The 19030-nt window shown below is 39.9% G+C and overlaps 1 protein-coding gene and 1 long non-coding RNA gene across 2 annotated transcripts; both read right to left on the bottom strand.

Moving 5' to 3' along the window:
- Positions 1-7869: 7869 nt before the first annotated feature.
- On the bottom strand, positions 7870-9704 carry LOC113713904 (uncharacterized). The gene is made up of 3 exons (XM_072068596.1): positions 9626-9704; positions 8054-9337; positions 7870-7928 (listed from the first exon to the last, which is right to left on the bottom strand). Exons 1-3 carry the CDS (start codon positions 9702-9704, stop codon positions 7870-7872), a joined length of 1422 nt encoding a protein of 473 aa, XP_071924697.1.
- Positions 9705-15728: 6024 nt separating this feature from the next.
- Positions 15729-16772, bottom strand: LOC140015630 (uncharacterized). Its single transcript, XR_011822268.1, has 3 exons — positions 16564-16772; positions 16061-16165; positions 15729-15916 (listed from the first exon to the last, which is right to left on the bottom strand). It is a non-coding gene; the product is annotated as an uncharacterized lncRNA (long non-coding RNA).
- Between the last annotated feature and the right edge of the window lie 2258 nt (positions 16773-19030).

The following is a 19030-nucleotide window of genomic DNA, read 5'->3' as shown; positions in this document are numbered from 1 at the left end:
TACTTTTTATCACAAAACCTTTGAGTTTGGATCAAGTTAATGCTCTAATTCATTATTGCATATCCAACTAAGTATATTTAGTCAGAGGATCTAATCTTAAAAACGATGATTAAGATTGAATTTCTGACTGCTTCTCATAGCTAACTCTCTTGCACCCAGGAGTGATTTCGAAGTATTAGTTGTACGTACTTTGACCATTCAAACAAAGCATATCGAGGGAGGCATTATAAGTAGTAATTCTTGGGTTTAAAACCTCATACTTACAAAATAAATAAATAAAAAGTCATATCATTAGAATCTTTTGGAAGTACTCGATATCAGTTGGAGGAAGTTCAAAAGAAAAATCATCATATCTAGAATTACATGGATTTCAAGAATAGCTTCATGACCTTTCCAAACTTTTTATCAGCAAAGTAAAATTTTAATCGGGAAATTAAAGCTGATAGAAGACCGTTCCAATTGGTAAACACCTTTCTTTTTTTATTTTTATTTCTGTAGGCACAGGAAGGGAAAAACCAATATTGAATACTTGGAATATTAGCGATAAGAAGAAATAGGCTTATTAATTTGGAGCAACAAGCTCTCCTACAAAGCAAATCGAGTGGTAACAAATCTAAAATTTCATGCAAAAACATGCGCCACCTTGCTACATCGTACACTATCTGCCCAAACCAATTTCACTAAGAGAAGCATAAGTGCCCCTTGAAAGTTCGAACATTTTCCAGTGAAGGACTAGCCAAAGAGAAATGATCGGATTGGTTGGGGCATGACATTGTTGTTGAGGGGGGGGCAAGGGGGGCAATTCAAGAAAAAGAAAAAAGAAAACAAAAAGAGTTCAGCTAGATAAATGCATGTACCTACTTGTTGAGGAACGATTCATCTTGCTGACTTAACTTTTAAGTACAAGAAGTCACTAATTAACCAACTTGCAGACCTAGTTGTCAAGCACTCTAATTTTCTTCATGTAATTAATAGAGCTAAACTTGGTGACTTGTCAAATGAAATATGCCTATACGTAGCTTCAAATCTTTGCCCAAATCCCTCAAACCATCAGCCAAAGAGTTAGTGTAAGAAATACTAGATCTCATCCACAATTACCATGGGAGCTCCATTCCTGATAACCGTTACCACAATGGCACTATTTTCATCCCTTCCTGTCGCTTCTGATCCTAGCCCTTCGCAGGATTTTTGTGTTGCAATAAATGATCCCAATTCCTTACAACTATCAGAACATGTAGCTGATCGATGAATTTCTACAAATGCGCATGGTCAATCATAGTAATAAAATGATTCGGAATATTTCAGGAGTTGAATCCAAAAGGACAAGTTAATTTTTTTGGAATATTTCAGGAGTCGAATCCACAAGGACGAGTTAATTTTTCTACTTTAATTACTATGAAAAATAATAAATTCAAATTAAAAAGGTTTTTAACTACTAATTAAGAAAATAAAATAGATGATCAAACCAAACAACGTTTTTTTTTTTTACTCCAATAAACCTATTTATTAAAAACTTGACTTGACTAAAATATTACTACTGAATAATAACATAGAAACTTTTTTTTTTTAATAAATGTAGCAATATTATTGATTCGAACCAAAATTTACAATAGTAGCAGAAATTACGCAAACCCAAACCCTATCACATCCTGAACTTCCTAATTGAAGGCACTCCTAGTTTATCTAGCCGGATTGCACCACGAGCCATCTGTGGAATCAGTCGGATGTGGTCATAAACCCTAACCTTATGCTCAGGGTGAGCTACTCCCACATTAGATAGAATATCCGCAACATTGTTCGCCTCCCTGTAACAATGAATTATCTGCGGGGATTCACCCAGCAACTGCCAAATCTGCCCCACCTCCCGCCGGACATGCCAAGGACACTGAAACTGCTTCCGCAGAATCCCCACCAAGACCAAGAAGTGTAGCTGGATGCCCACATTACCAAACCCCTTCTGACCACACTCGCGAAGCCCAATCAACAGGGCCATAGTCTCCGCCCGTAAACTAGAGGTAACCCCCAGAAAGGCTGAGAAAGCAAATAGAGGGCTTCCTGACGAATCCCGTAGGACACCACCACCACCGCCCAGACCCGGGTTACCTTTTGAGCACCCGTCCGTATTCAGCATTAGCCTCCCGACCTCTGGAACTGCCCAACGTATCAATTGGAAGCCAAACGTGCGCGCTGGGTGAGAGGACCATTCATACAACTGAAGAAACGTATTAACCCCAACATTGCCCTTAAACTGAATCTCCACCAGCATCTTCACCTCTTTGAATATGGCCCGAAAATATCTGCCGACTGCAAGGGTTTATCTTCAAAAACGGCTCTATTCCTAGCCTTCCAGATATGCCAGCAGATGAGACTAGGAATAATTTTGAACAAGAAGTGCCTCTTTTCTGATCGCTGCTCCACAAACCACCATGCCGCCATCCAAGCTCGCAGTAAGGATCCTGTACTAGCCACGCCACACACACCCCCAAAATATTCCCAGATTTCCATGGCAATCTGTCCCGTTGCAAACACATGCTCAATAGATTCGCAAGATGGGCTCCGACAACAAAGACACTTCGATGGCATTTGAAAACCTAGCTGGCAGAGGGCATCCGCTACTGGCAACCTTCCCCTCAATAAGCGTAACATGAAGAAAGATACCTTCAACGGTATCCGATGATGCCAGACGTGTGATAGAACCGCAGAAGTGTTGCAGGCTTGACGAACCTCCCCAAAAGTCAACGCTAGCGTGAATTTCCCAAATGTTGATGGCATCCACACAGGCTCAGCTGCGCGACCACCTTCAGGTATGGGATGTTGTAAGATTAAGGGGATGATCCCTGGTGGTAAGGCCCGCGATAGCAACTGGGCATCCCATGTTCCATTTGTGATAAAGTCCCCAAAGGAGAGATCGGGGATGACCGTCGAGCGGAGAGATAAAGCACCACTGCCTACCCAATTGTCGTACCAAAAGTGACAGGCACCCCCATTAATATGCCATAACATTGATAGCTCCACCTGCTGACTAACATACCACATTCGTCTCCAAGTAGCCGTAGCAGATACTTTGAGAGGCACTTGACAAGGATGCTGCTCCCTACAGTACTTAGCTTGCATATAAGACGCCCAAAGTGAAGCTCCAGTCCGAAACCCCCACCACAACTTACATGAAAAGGCTCTGTAGACATCCCGAAGTCTTCGAAAACCTACCCCACCCTCCTCCACGGGGTAGCATAGCTGAGACCATCGTATCCTGTGGAACTTTGATTTTTCCGCCATTGAGCCCCATAGAAAATTTGCACAAACCTTTTCTATCATCGAGAAGACCGAGCTAGGTACCACTGCTGCCGAAAGCAAGTGAACAGGAACAGACGCAAGGACATGTTTGATAAGTATCAACTTTCCACCTGGAGAGAGAAGCCTCGACTTCCACGACAACACCCTTTCTATGATAGCTTGGCTGGCTGCCCCAAAATACGACGATCTACACCGACCTAAGTATAAGGGAAATCCCAAGTAACGAATTGGAAATGAATTCCTGGCAAACTGCGTGATCCGCTCAATCACTCTGCGTCGAGACGGAGGCAACGACGGATGCACCAAATACCCACTCTTTTGAGCATTAACCAGTTGTCTCGAGGATTGATGGTACAACTCCAACACCCGCATAACACGCTTCAGAGACCTTGACGAACCGTTTGCAAAGACGATTACATCATCAGCAAAGGCCAAGTGAGTGATAAGAGGGTACCCGTGTGGAACCCGAAACCCCACAAATCCGGATTGATGCGCAAGACTATTCAGACCCCGTGAGAGCACCTCAGCTCCTATGACAAATAATGCCGGGGATAGAGGGTCCCCCTGCCGAAGCCCCCTAGCCGATTTAAAAAATCCATGCGAGACCCCATTGACAATGACTGAGAACCACACATTAGATAGCAACCTCCAAACCCTGTCTATGAATTGCTCTCCAAAACCAAACTGCCGTAATACGCTCACAATATGAGTCCATGACACCCTATCGTATGCCTTAGACATGTCTAATTTTAACGCAACATTATCCCCTCTTGAGGCCTTGCCAATACCCGACAGCACCTCCTGGGCCAGCAAGTAATTCTCCGTGATATTCCTACCCTTAACAAAGCCTGACTGCTGGGGGGAGATAATCTTCAGTAAAATGGCAGACAGCCTGTCAGCCAAAAGTCTAGATAGCACCTTATTAAAAAAGTTACAAAGACTAATCGACCTAAACATCAAAAAATCCTGGGGATTTGCCACTTTAGGGATAAGCACAATGGAAGTGGAGGTAATAAACTTAGGCAACTCAGCCCCACAGAAGAAACTCAGCACCGCATTATAAATATCTTGAACAATGACATCCCAAGCGAACGTGAAGAACTTACCCGTGAATCCGTCCAGCCCCGCAGCACTCTCCCCATCCATTGCAAAAACCACTCGTCTAACCTCTGCCATGGATGGGACTTCCTTCAAAGCCTTATTCTCCTCTTCCGTGATCAAGGGAGGAATCAAGTGTAGCATATCCGATGCAAAAACAGTAGGTTCAGAAAATAGGCCCGAGAAGAACGCAATTGCCTCGTTTGCTATGTCCTCATCCCTATTCACCCAGGCGCCCCGCGAATCTTTAATTCGATGGATGGTGCTCTGAATCCGTCTTTGTTTCACCACCGCATGAAAAAACTTGGAGTTCCTATCCCCACTATGGAGCCACTTCACTCGGGCCTTTTGACTCCAAAATTGCTCCTCGATGACTAGCGCTAGGCTTAAGTCCGCCTGGGCCTGATGAAGAACATTTTGCTCCATCTCAGAGGCATTGCCCTCCACCTCTATTTCAGCGCTGCAAACCGCAGCCTCTGCCACCCGAACCTTCTCAAAGATATTGCCAAAAATGAGTTTGTTCCAGTCTTGGATAGCCCGTCTTGACGCCATTAATTTCTGGCACAACACACGCAAAGGGGCTCCCTGCACTGGTCTATCCCAGGCTCCTCGAATGACAACAAACCAAACAACGTGGTGGTGAGAAAACAATTGGCAAAACTAGGGGTTCAGATATTGATCCAGAATTAGAATTAATATCCAATTAATTTCTGGACATACCAGGAACGTATCACGCAAAGGTATTTTAAATTATCTCTCGATTCAATCTCACATATCTCTCAAAATCATATATATCTAATTAAACCCTTTTTTTTTGCTGAGAAATTTTTACAAAATACATATATATATATTTCAAATTAAAACACTTTATTGAAAACGAGAGCAGATGAATGAAAACATACAATGCTTATGTACCCCACCTCCTACGGAAATTAGGACAACCTACGCGCTCCAAAGCCAGTTCCCCCCGAACCCTACTAGGCAAAGCGGAAAGAGCAGTAAAAACCCTCTCATGTTTCGAGTCCGCCCCCATATTAGCCAGGCAATCCGCAGGCTTGTTTGCCTCACGATAGCAATGCGTGATCTCTATGAAGTTGTGCTTATAGCTGAGCAACTCGTACATCTCCTGTTGAAGTCGCCACGGACAACTTTGACACCCTAGCAAAATCCGCACCAAGTTGAGCGAGTCCGACTCGATGTGCAAACCATGCAACCCCTGAGCGACACATAGCCTTACCCCAAACAACATTGCCCTGAGCTCCGCGTGCAGACTCGTCAACGAGCCAAAGAAACAAGAATAGCCGACAATGAGCTTCCCTTCCCTATCACGCACCACACCCCCACCTCCACTAATCCTCGGATTTCCTCTAGAGCATCCGTCTGAGTTCAATTTATACCCTCCCGTAGGAGCCACCCATGCCACCTGAGTAACAGACACCCTCCGTCTCATACCTACCAAAGCCGAGTGGAGAACATCCCATGACTCAAAAGAACCATTTACCTCCGGGAAGCAGCAATGGATTAAAGCACACAGTTGTCAAAATACTTGACGAACCACCTCCGTGCACACCGCTCTCCTCCCCTCAAATACCCCTATGTTCCGTGCTTTCCACAACTCCCAACATACCAGCATTGGGAGTAAACGATAGACAAATTTGATGTACGCATTGTGTCCCCGGCGCAACCACCAACGCACGACCCGATGACACACCGTGGAGGCCCTAGCCAACTCCCCCTAACCTTCCTCGAAGCAAGCCCAAACCGCCTGTGCTAACTCCCCCGTGCAGAAGGTGTGTTGGATGCCTTCCGCACTTGGCTCAGAGCAACAAACACACCGAGACGGGCCCTGAACCCCAAATCTCCGTAGCATATCCATAAAGGGAAGACGCGACCGCAACAGCCGGAGCATGAAAAAGGAAATCTTGATGGGGCAGCCCTGCAGCCAAACTTGTGAAGCTACCCGGAGCTAGCAGCCGACTTTGAAACAACGAATAAAACCGAGGCTACCGAGAACGCCCCATTAGACGTTAAAGTCCAGACCATTCTATCCGCCCCTCTGGAAGCCGAAGGAGATGCCTGCATCACCTGCCTCACCAGCTCCGATGCCAAAATCTGATTAAGCAATCGCCAATTCCATTGCGCGTGAGAGACAAAATCCGCCACCTTATGCTCATGAAAAATTTCTACCCGATGACACAATGGTCCTGTACCCATCCAATTATCATGCCAGAAGTCCATGGACCCGTCACCAAGGACCCAGCCGATATGCTCCTCCGCCAATTCCTGGACTGACCTTAATCTCCGCCAAGTGAGGGATTGCAAGTAGACTTCTTCTGCTAAACAAGGATGCACCCCCTTACAATATTTCGCCGATAGAAATTGCGCCCATAGCGACTTCTGCTGACGAAAATTCCACCAAAGCTTAAGGGAGAATGCATCATACACCTCAGCAAAACTATGAAATCCGACCCCACCTGTCTCCGGAGACCGGCATAGCTCTCCCCAACTTATCCACTGAAACCTAGGACCAATCTCCGAAGACCCCCACAGAAAGTCTGCCATCACCATCTCAAGGGACACGAACACTGCCTTTGGCAGAGATGCAGCCGCTAACAGGTGGATCGGGATTGAAGACAGCACGCTTCTTAGCAAAACTAGCTTGCCCCTAGATGACAGGACCCGATTTTTCCATGATAATATTTTAGCCGTTACCGCACTGCAGATCTCTGTAAAATAATACACTCGCCTCCTTCCAATGTACAGAGGACATCCAAGGTATTTGATAGGAAACGACTTGTCCGGGAAGCCCGTAACTGTCCCAATCATTCCACGTCGTTGCAGAGGCATCGTGAGGTGTACCAGAAAACAACTCTTCTGACAGTTAACTCGCTGCCCCAACATCGAACAATACCCGTCGACTACCTGCTTGACCAATCGAACCGAAGCCTTGCTGCCACTGGTGAAAACGATCACATCGTCTGCATATGCCAAGTGTGTGACCGTAGGGCATCCACTCGGAACTTTGAAGGGACGGAAACACCTATGTGCCACCAAGGCATTCAGCGAACAAGATAGTACCTCTGCTCCAATGACAAACAAAGCCGGCGATAACGGATCACCCTGGCGCAAGCCTCGGGTGGACTTGGAAAACCCATGCGACGAGCCATTTACAAGTACAGAAAACCACACATTTGATACCAGCCTCCACACCATATCAATCCACCGCTCGCTAAACCCAAAACGCCGAAGGACTTGTACTAAAAACATCCACGATACCCTATCGTAAGCCTTCATCATATCCAACTTGATCACCACATTCCCTCCCCGATTGGGTTTCCTAATATCGCTCAGCAACTCCTGAGCTAATAGAGAGTTGTCAGCCATTGTCGTCCTGGAACGAAACCACTCTGCTGCAGAGAAATAATCCGAGGAAGAACCCTAGCTAGACGGACGGATAAGATCTTAGAAATGACCTTATTAATGAAGTTGCATAAGCTTATCGGTCTGAATTGTGTAAAATCCTGTGGACAGTGAACCTTAGGCAACAAAACAATGGTAGTAGCTGTTACACACCTCAGCATCTCCGTGCCACAAAAGAAGCTCACTATAGCCCGGTGAATATCCGTAGCAACCACCTCCCAAGCAGTCGTGAAAAACTTACCTGTAAAGCCATCCGGGCCCGCGGCACTGTCCCCATCCATTGAGAACAAGACCTCCTTCACTTCGTCCATGGAAGGGATTTCCGTCAGTCCACTGTTATCCTGAGCAGTAATAACCCTCGGGATGACCTTCAACATGTCACTGGAAACACACCCCACCTCCTCTGTAAATAAACCCTGAAAGAAATTGACGGCCTCATTACAAATACTTGCCTCATCATCCACCCATTCACCATTTGTCCTCCTAACTCGATGAATAACCGACTTTCTCCGTCTTTCCGTCACTATAGAATGAAAGAAAACCGTATTCCGGTCACCATCTGCCAGCCACTTAACCCGTGCTTTCTGCTTCCAAAACTCCTCTTCAACCCTCAAAGCATTCCGCAACGGAGCGCGTGCTTCTTGTAATTGTAGTAGCAACTCCTCGGAAGGGTTGTCATCATGGGCTATTTCGGCCTCTGCCACCTTCTGCTCCGGGGACCAAGTCTCCAAGAATATATCCCCAAAAGAACTCCTAGACCAGTGGCGAAGCGCATGTTTCATCTTTCGGAGCTTCTCCGATAACACCTTGAGAGGCGACCCTGGTAGGGATCCAGACCAACACTCTCTAACCACATCCATGAAACCCGACTTTGTTGTCCAAACATTTAAGAATCGGAAAGGTGACGGCTTACCATCCAATCTCGTGACCGCAGATAATAGGAGTGGCGCATGATCCGATGGGTCCCTCCCCAAATGCTGTACAGTGAACTCACTTCCCATCCTCATAGCTGCCGAGTTAATCAGCATCCTGTCCAACCGTTTCCAAACCCTGGCCATACCTTGCCTATTGTTGCACCAAGTATACCTAGACCCCGAGTAGCCAGCATCTCCAACCCCTGCTAAAGACATGAACTGTGCTAACTCCACCCCATCAGCCTGCCTGAAAGGAACGCCACCCCGTTTCTCTTCTGCAGACAAAATTACGTTAAAATCTCCCACCAGAAACCATGGCTTAACATCTTGCTTCTCTCGCAACAGTTCTTCCCAGAGCCCCTCCCTCTCCTGGCCGGTGCACTTTGCATGAACGAAAGAAAAATACATCTCCTCAGGCAATAACTGGGAAACCACGCGCAGCGTGATGTGCTGCTCAGATTCCCCCATTGTCTGACAATCGAACGACGACTTATACAAAACCCAAACACTACCTGCCTGATTCGCAATAGCTAAGTCCATTCCCACCTTCACCCTGATAGAATCCAGGTTCAGAAGGGAAGTCTTAGGCTCACAAATCGCGACCAACGACACTGAGTAAAGTTTAACAAGTTTACTTAACCTTTTTAAATTAGGGGCATGAGAGACACCCCGAATATTCCAAAAAAGACATCTAATCATCAGATAACGCTGAAGAAGGATTCCGCGAATCGATTACTCTAGAGCGTAAAATACGACTAGCCGGGGCAATGAGCTTATTACCTCTTTCTTCGGCCCATCTTGCTGCGTTAGAGATAGTTCGTTAGGTTCCAGATTCAGTGCATCCATCTGTTGGTCACTTATTATCGGAGAGGCTACTTTAGTCACCATGTGGGACTCACCTCTTGGAGACAGAGTACCCACCCGCTCCTGCAGTTCACGAAGCTCCTCATCTTCTGCCAAGACATCTTTAGAACCCATGTGAGTCCCTGTTGGCGGCTGCTATTGGCGGCTTCTAGGGTTCTAAAGTATGACTAAAGTATATAATTAAATCATCTAAGAATAGGAGAAGGAAGTTATATAATTAAAGTATGACTCATATGCATAAGGAAATTACACCATAACTAGCATAGATAGTGGTACTCAATGATCCAAATATAGCACTTGCATGAGTAGTTAGGGATACCATAACCTAAGGAGTTTTCAATTGTTATTTTGCATAAGTTCAGTAGGTTTCATTTCTTATATTTCATTGATAGTCTAAATAATAGAGAAGTTTTAGTAACACCAGTAATTGTTTAATCTTTCTCATGGGATCGACCCGATACACGCTATAAACTACAAATTTGACTTATATACTTGCAGTCAAACGGGTGTAAATCGGATTTTAACTTGTACGTATATCAAAAATCCGTCAATATCTATGGTTGCCAAACACAAATATGTAATTTTTCTACTTTAATTACTATGAAAAATAATAAATTCAAATTAAAGAGGCTTTTAACTACTAATTAAGATAATAAAATAGATGATCAAACCAAACAACCTAGTGGTGAGAAAACAATTAGCAAAACTGGGGGTTCAGATTTTGATCCAGAATTAGAATTAATATGCAGTTAATTTCTAGACATACCAGGAACATATCACGCAAAGGTATTTTAAATTATCTCTCGATTCAATCTCACGTATCTCTCAAGATCATATATATCTAATTAAACCCTTTAAAATCTTAGATGATTTAATTATATCATACAAACCTGACCTTTTCCCATTATTAGCTTAAGTGTGTCTATTTATCTAGTACACAATTGTATATTCCTTTTCAATTCAATACAAAATCTAAGAGCACATCTATGGTGGCCAAACACAAATATGTAATTAAATCAAAATATATAAATCAAGGTAAATGTAAAGAATTTAAGTTGGATAAATAATCAAAATTCCTTCACAAAATCCTAATCCTAGATATGGATTAGTTGATCATAATAGTAAGAGTAAACAAGAATTCAATATTGAAAAATACAAAACTTAGAATAAGGAGCGTGTAGAACTTCCCAATTGATGAAACTCTCCCATGCCTTGAACTTTCACGTTGATTCTTGAATTTTAAAGTCTAGAACTAATATTTGAACAAGTGTTTTCTCACCGAAAAACGTCCTAAGTAGTCATATTTATAATTTTCTAAAGTTTCAGTTGAATCTCAAAAGAATAGGTTTCGTAAAGTTAAAGAAACAAACATTTCCCCACGTGTGGACCAACCATTAATCAAAATTTCAAACATATAACAACATGGATCTATAGGCTAGAATTATAATCCATATATTTTTATCCTTCTTTTTACGAATTCCCCACTACTTAAACTTTTTCAAAATTTGACAAGGGGAATGTACTTAATTCTCAGTTGTTCAAACTTTGTGACACAAACGCCAACGTCTCCTAAATAAAGGAGTCCGATTACTCAACTTTTACCGCTTAAGAATCACACACTCATAACTATAACCACTTTTTGGCGCAAAAGTCCATATTTCCTCAATGCAAACCTCCAGTTACTAGGTAATGACAACCAAAAAAGTCAAATTAATAAACACGTGCACAAATTTACAAAACCACAAAAGCCTACTTCATATTCTAATAATATGGAGAACTAAGATTAATGATTAGGCCAACTTCACAAAAAATAAATGTTAGAAAATATTTATAATGGCTAGAAAAGTTAACCAAAAATAAAAATCTCAAAATCTCAAATATTCATTAAAGAAGCACTCTAAAGCAGCACTTCTTGACACTTAACACACCCATACATGTATGCCTTAAATAATAATAATACTTGAAACACAAGCTATTGCTTTTCAAGGTATAGACGATAGGAAAGTTTTTTTAAAATTTTAACCAAAAATTTCACTTTACTCATTTACCACTCTCCACACTGAAAGCAATATTGTCCTCAATGTTGGGGATGAAAATAAAGAAATAATAGCAAGAAAATAGATGAAAGTGACAATCCCCTCATAACATGAAGTACCACTGACTAAGTAGGGGTGAGAGGGAACCGCTAGTAACCATTCCAAAAGTCAAGCTTGAGAAGCCATCCTACAAAAATAGAAAAAAAAAAAAAGAGAAAACTATAATAGGAGTTAACCACACCACGAAAATACCCAAACTAAAAAGCAATAAAATCTCAAAGGAATAAACACCACCACCAATCCCAAAAACAAGGAAAAATATTAAATGAAATGGAAAAAAAAAAATTAGAGTTGCCTCTCAATAAGCACTAAGTTTAATGTTTTCAATCGGGCAAGGGCAAATGCTGTCATGATGGATAAAACATCTCTAATAATTTCACCGTCTCCATTGTGTGAGCTTGAGATCCAACATATTCGGCCTTATCAAAACTATACTCTTGTACCACCCTTTGTGCTTCCACAAATTCTATTGCACTTAAAGAAGATGAGAGATTCATAGAAGAATATCATGACTCAAATGAGATGAAATTGGTTTGGTAACACAATTAACATCCAAATTTAATGCAATCATGATAGGGGGAAACACCTCAAGAGAGCCTACCAAAGAGGCCATTATATAAATTAGGAACCCAACTTTGACCCAAAAGTTTAACCTATTAGGTTTTGGACCCTTACTTATATATTAACCGCTCTTTCTCCATCTCTCGGATCAATGTGGGATATAATCCTTTATTCATGAACCTAACAAATCTCTCCCTTTATGAGTAACCCTCACATTAAATTCAAATTTATAAACCCTTTTTTGAACTCACTTTAATACTCAACACAAGCTCATCTTGTCATCTAAGGTTAACTCTTCTCCCAAATATGGGCCCACTATTCTTTAACATTTAAACTGGATTTTTGGACCTCTGTGAACCCTTGGTTCCATCTCACACCAATCGAACCCCCTGCCAAACCCACAGAACACTTGGTCCAACACTAGCCAAACAGCTTAGCACTTCGGTCCACCATCAAGAAGAGAATTTTCACCGGTCCATGAGTAACCCATGAGTAGCACTTCGGCACACTTGGTCCAACACTAGCCAAACTCCTTAGCATTTCGAAAAGAATTCACTTGCCCATGAGTAGTCCAGTCTCACAACCTGAAGTTTTGATACTAATTTGATAGGGGGAAACACCTCGAGAAAGCCCACCAAAGAGTCCAATATGTGATTCAGGAACCCAACTTTGACTCAAAAACTTAAGTTATTAGGTCTTGGCCCTTATTTACATATTAACCGCTCTTTCTCCATCTTTCGGATCAATGTGGGACATAATCTTTTACTCGTGAACCTAGCAAATCATAAGATCCACTGGATCTTTAAAACATCCTTTTTCAACTACTATAGCACTAGTGGTATCAATTTCATCAATTTGAACATAAGATTCATTAAAATATGGACTTGTCAAAGCACAAAAAATATTGAATTCCTCTTTTTTATTGCCTACATTCAAAGTCAATTTTCCTTTTGGCACATTAATTACCGCCCTTCTAATAGCCAAATATAGCCCCTACCTAAAATTATAGGTATACTAATATTCTCTTCCACACTACTTGCCTCAATAAGTGATACTATCACAAAGTCCTCCAATTTCTTCTTGTTAGAGACTATTTCTTTCAAGTACGTTGTATAGGATAGTGTATTGGCAAGAACTTAAAAAAAAAACGCATAGTCACTTGGAGCTTCTGAAGCATCTTTACAAACTTTCGATAATGCCCGTCATTCGTCTTTTTGTTGACCCGTTGAGGGAAGGGGATGAGTGACACATACGCTTTCACCCTAGGCATTTTCATACGTTGCTCCTCACTTTGAACCCCATTGCCCCAAACCATGCTCCAAATCTCTAATTCTTTCACTTTCATCAGTTATCCCATCTTTCTTCTTAGGTACCTCCTTTGCTTTAATAATAGAATCATCCAACTCTTTCCCCTGATCGAAGGGTCACTACCGTAGTAGTCTCCTTTGGATTAACCTCAATGTTACTAGGCAATCTTCCCTGCTCCTTTTCAATCAATGCCTTAGCTAATTGGACTACTTGCCTTTCAAGATTTTAGATGGAAGTTTATTGAGATCGAGCCATTTGATCCATCTTCTGCATATTCTGCAACATCATCTCTTTAAAACTTGGCTTTTCTCTTGTGCAAGCAGGAGAAGATATTGAGAGGTCTGCTGCGAATTTTGAAACCTAGGTGGTCCCGAAAGGCTAACTCAATTTCTTCAAGAAAGATTAGGGTGATTCCTCCATGCTTTATTGTACGTATTATAGAAAGGGTCGTTTCTCAGCTGCAACTTTTGCCTATCATACGCTTCGACAAAATTGACGTCTTCAACCATGGTGCGAGCTCTCTATTATAACAGTTGTAGCTGTGTCCCAAACAAGTGACAATATGCACATAGTTCCTGAGATTGAACTTCCAGATTTAAGAGCAGTTGCATTTGACGAGTCAACTTACCAATCTATGAACCCAAATCTCTTGTAACGCTGATTTCATGGACTTCTACTTTCTTGCCCTGGATAGCTTTTAGCTGCAAGTCGCTAGATAACAACTGATAGAGATCAACCAAATTCTCTAGGATTTTGTCCCCAATATAACTTCCAACTGCTACATGCATCATATTCTAGGTTGTCAATGATCCATCGTAGAAGAATTGCACTTGTAATGCCAAAAATATTGATGATGGGGCGACTAAGAGAGTAGTAACTTGAAAAGTACCCAGGTTTCATGAATTTGCTTTTCTTCCATTTGAGAAAAAGTACAGTTCTTGTTCCTCAGGTCAATGGTCATTTGAGGTGAATAATATTTGGTCATAAAGATGTCGTAAACATCTTTCATTGTTCTCCAGGAACCTTCAGGTAAATTAAGAGGTTAAGACAATATGGGTTCTCAATTCAATACAAACTCTAAGAATATGTCTATAGTAGTCAAATACACACTACAACAAAAAAGGGATTTGGCAAGGAACAAAAGTTCTCACCAAAAGTTTTGACTTTCTCGCCAATTAATTTCAGCGAGGAAAATGCTTCCTCGCCAAGTTTCTCGCTAGATGCTTGTCGCTAAAAGTTATTAGCGTGAATGCTGCTGCCTTTCTCACTAATGGAACAAATCAATAGCAAGGGCAGACCTCCTCGCTAATTGCTCGAATGCTATGGCGAGAAAAACTTTCCTCTCCACTAAAATCAAAAACTCCCCACAAAAACCAGTGGTTCCTTGCAAATAGTCAAGCTGTTTTGTGAGGAAAATAGTGCATCCTCACCAATAATATAGAATTGGCAAGGAGTTTTTTGACAAATCCGCAACCCCCCATACTAGTAAAACATTTTTGGCCAGGAAAGTTTCCTCTCTAACAAGCGATAGTTGATTCTTGCCTAACTATTCGGTGGGAAAATGTTCCCCTCCAATGTTGTTGTGAACATTTCTTAATCCCATTTTAATATTCTAATCTTAATTCCCTGAGCCAATTATGGAGTGGTTTTGTTAGAAAATTTAGCTGCAAATAGCTTAAATTTGGCTTCTCATGTCTGTTGTACATTTTCCAGCTTCTTATAAGTATCAAATTGTTTGAAATTTTTTTTTTTTTACGAACATCACCAACGTAGATGCTCATCAAATTTAAACTCATAAGCACTGGTATTTGATAGTTTTTTGGAATATCACCTGGTGCCAACAACTCCCTTTTGCTAAACATTCGGTAAAGAACATACAAAAGCTTTGGTTAGCTAAAAATAATTGCAAGCAGAGTAATACATCAACATCCAAATTTTTCAATATCTTGAGCCATACAATAGGAAGTGCTTGAAACCAATTGGCAATCCAAAATTGTCAACTATCAATGAGAATCTATCCAAAAGAAACAAAATATTAATACCTGAAATCACGTTTTACAATAAGTGCACAACAAGCACCTAACCCCAAACGACCCATGTTGGAATAGAGTTTAGTTCAAATGTAGAAATTCCTAGTAGAATGGAACTGCAACTTCAACTTCAGTAAATTGCAAGCTGGTATTGTGATTCCATGAATCCTGAAATCACCCCCAAGTCCTCTTGCCTCCAATACTTAGTTTGTATACAGAGGCTGACCTGTTCTTTACACTTGTGGGTAAGTTCAGAAGAAGGCATTCAATAGAACTAACTTGATGTGGCTCCATATCAGCATTGGCCCTCTTTAAATCTCACTTGATGAAGCTGCACAAAAAGGGAAGATTAGATTAGATGGAGAAATTTTACTGATTGCATATGAAAACAGGGGCTTAAACCAACTAGGAAAAGCAGCGGAGTTAACCTCAACCAACTAGGAACTAACTTGTTAGTATGTACACAGAGGCTGACCTGTTCTTTACACTTGTAGGTAAGTTCAAAAGAAGACATTCAATAGAACTAACTTGATGTGGCTCCATATCAGCACTGCCCCTCTTTAAATCTCACTTGATGAAGCTGCACAAAAAGGGAAGATTAGATTAGATGGAGAAATTTTACTGATTGCATATGAAAACAAGGGCTTAAACCAAGTAAGAAAAGTAGAGAAGTTAACCTCAACCAACCAGAAAACAAGATGAAAATCAGAGGTTGTTAGCTTAAACCACAACCAATACAATCTTTGATATTAAGTACAAACCCACATAATTTACCTTCACAGAGTCTAGAGAATGGTTGGAACTCAATTTTCCTAAAATTGTGAGGAAAATAACGTAATCTTAGAAATCTAACACAAATAATGGTAATAAGAATGCACAAGAAGGATATGAAGATTCACAAAATGGCACCAAAATATAGATCTAACAGTATTTGAAGCAAATGGATGAAGTATTGAAGTTGCTCTGAGGTTTTCTTACAGCAATAAAACCTAAGCTCCTTCACGTTTTGCAATTCTTAGGAGATAGACAGGAGGTGGGCCTTCATTTTTTAGCAATTCCTCAGAGGTCTCCTTCACGTTTAGCAATTCCCGCATCTGTTCTTCTATTTTTGGACTAAAAACCACCAATCTTGGCCTTTGAGAGAAGAACATATGCGTGCTTGATCAATTGAGAGAGATAAGCGAGGACCGGCCTTTCTATGTATATATATGATAGTATTATCCCTCAGCTGTAATGAGCCTTCAAATTTTGCCGGAAGCACGTTGCGGGAAAAATAAAATTCTTGGAGGGAATAAAGCGCGCGTGTCCTAAATTCTGAAACATTAATGATGTTTTAAGTGTTGTAGTTAAAAGTTTCTAAGAATTGGAGTATATTATATAGAATGAATATTGAGTGTTAGAAGTATATAAAATTTGAAAGAGATCATGTATGAGAAAATGAAACTAATGAAAATATTCTCAATATATAACTAATCAAATTAACTAAGTTTGATAAATTTGCATTTAATTTTCAAATAGAGGTTTGTTGTATGATATCTAATTGCCATTTCTTGAAATTATTCCTCACTCTTATATTTTTGCTAAACTTCAAAGAACTTAACTACGCAAAAAAATAGCATGAGAGGAATGCCTTCAAGTGTGCTAGTCAATAAATATTTATATTATATTTGTGCTAATACATGTCCATATGCATAATTCAAGAAATCTTATGTATTTCATATATGAGTATTTTTTTCAAGTAACTGTATAAAACACTTATAAGTGTTAATAATTAGATGATTTAATTTAATTGTTCTAAAGTTTTAAATACGAGGATAAAGAATAAAATTGGTATGGATGTACCATAATCTATGAAATTATAGTAAATTACTTGTAATTCCAGTTCCTCAACTTTTAAATCTATTTGTATTGTGACTTTGAACTATGTGTTATTTTGCTAAACTCATATTTCTATGATGAACTTTTGATCATAATTTATAAAAAAGAATTTCATGTAACAAGCGATTTATATTGCCTATCCATTTTTTTGAATTGTTACAAAGTATGTAATTCTTTTATTAAGAAAAAAAAGTCTTGTGTAATAGGCTTAACCTCTCCTCAATTATAAAATTGATTCAAATAAGGGTTCATTACATTTACCTCCCTTGAGGTTTGACCAAATAACGAATCGATCCTTGAGATTTGGACAAATAACAAATTACTCTGCCACATTAAGTTTGTCAGTTATATGGAACAGAAATAGCCAAAAGTCTGAACAACCCTTATTGATTTCCATCAAATTTTAAAGACATAAAAATAGAAATATGTACTTACAATTTTAGCCTTTAGGCGGGAAACAATACAGATAGCGACTTTATCACTTTAACAATATGTACTTACTCCCTCCGTCCCGTTTTGTTAGTCTTGATTTTTTTTTCACACAGATTAAGAAAGTGTAATTAATTTGGTTGGAAACATAAATTTAGATTAATAATTTCCTAAAATACCCTTATGCTAATCACGAAGAGTGCCAATTAATATCAGTTACAGCTAATGGGTTAGTATTGGAAAAGCTCAATGTATTCAATGTAGTGGGTTAGTATTTAATAACAATGTATTAATAACAAGATATTTAATAAGGGGATTTTAGACAATTTGAAAGATTACTACATTTCTTAATGGGAAAGTGGACTACAATTTGGGACAGACGAAAAAGGAAAACAAGACTATCAAAGTGGGACGGAGGGAGTACAATTTATCTATTTAAGATAAATTAAATATTTAAAAAAAAAAGAAATGGCCCATAAAGTATTATTAATTCTTTATGGCTTTTATCCATTAGATGAGTAAAGTATTGGCTCTTTATGGGCATTTTATTCTGAATCATTTAATTTATGTTAAATACATAAATATTTGTAACTAAAATTGAAAAAGTATTACATTAATATTTTTATAGAAGGGAAACTGGTAGGTTTTGTATTTAACAAAAATATGAGACTTTGTAGATTTTGAAGTTTAAGGAAGGGATAGTTGAAGTTTAACGACCGTTATACAACTTTCAAAACAAACAAATTCATTCTAAATTTTGGTTTGGGGTAATTTCATAATCCAAATCGCGGTCACTTTCTATAAAGTATCACTTTCCCATAAAAGACCAACTCTTTATGGTTTTTCTTCATTATAAGAACAGAGTATCCATTTTTTCATAAACAAATTTATTTATCGGAAAAAATAAAAATAAACCCGTTTTCCAATAAAACACCAACTCTTTATGACTTTCCTCCATTATAAGAATAAAGTATACAAATCGAACCTTTTTGCTTGTTAAACTTGGGGAAAAATGGGGAAGTCTTTTTCTTCTCTCTTTTTGTACAGATAAAGGTAGGCAAGTCAAACGTGATTGGGATGTGAATGATAAAGAATTATAATCCCAATATTATATATGTATATATATTTTTTTTTAATG

This window comes from Coffea arabica, chromosome 10c, assembly GCF_036785885.1.
Source record: "Coffea arabica cultivar ET-39 chromosome 10c, Coffea Arabica ET-39 HiFi, whole genome shotgun sequence".
NCBI lineage: Eukaryota > Viridiplantae > Streptophyta > Magnoliopsida > Gentianales > Rubiaceae > Coffea > Coffea arabica.
This window is presented reverse-complemented; position numbering and strand designations above follow the sequence as displayed.

Bases quoted from the DNA above. Each gene is read 5' to 3' on its own strand.
- LOC113713904 (XM_072068596.1), bottom strand. From the start codon at position 9,704: ATGGGTTCTAAAGATGTCTTGGCAGAAGATGAGGAGCTTCGTGAACTG. The intron at 9,338-9,625 runs GTGAGTCCCACA...AACTTTACTCAG, and splicing joins GGGTACTCTGTCTCCAAGAG to TGTCGTTGGTCGCGATTTGT. The intron at 7,929-8,053 runs GTAAGTTTTTCA...TTGTTGCCTAAG, and splicing joins GGGCCCGGATGGCTTTACAG to GTTCACTGTCCACAGGATTT.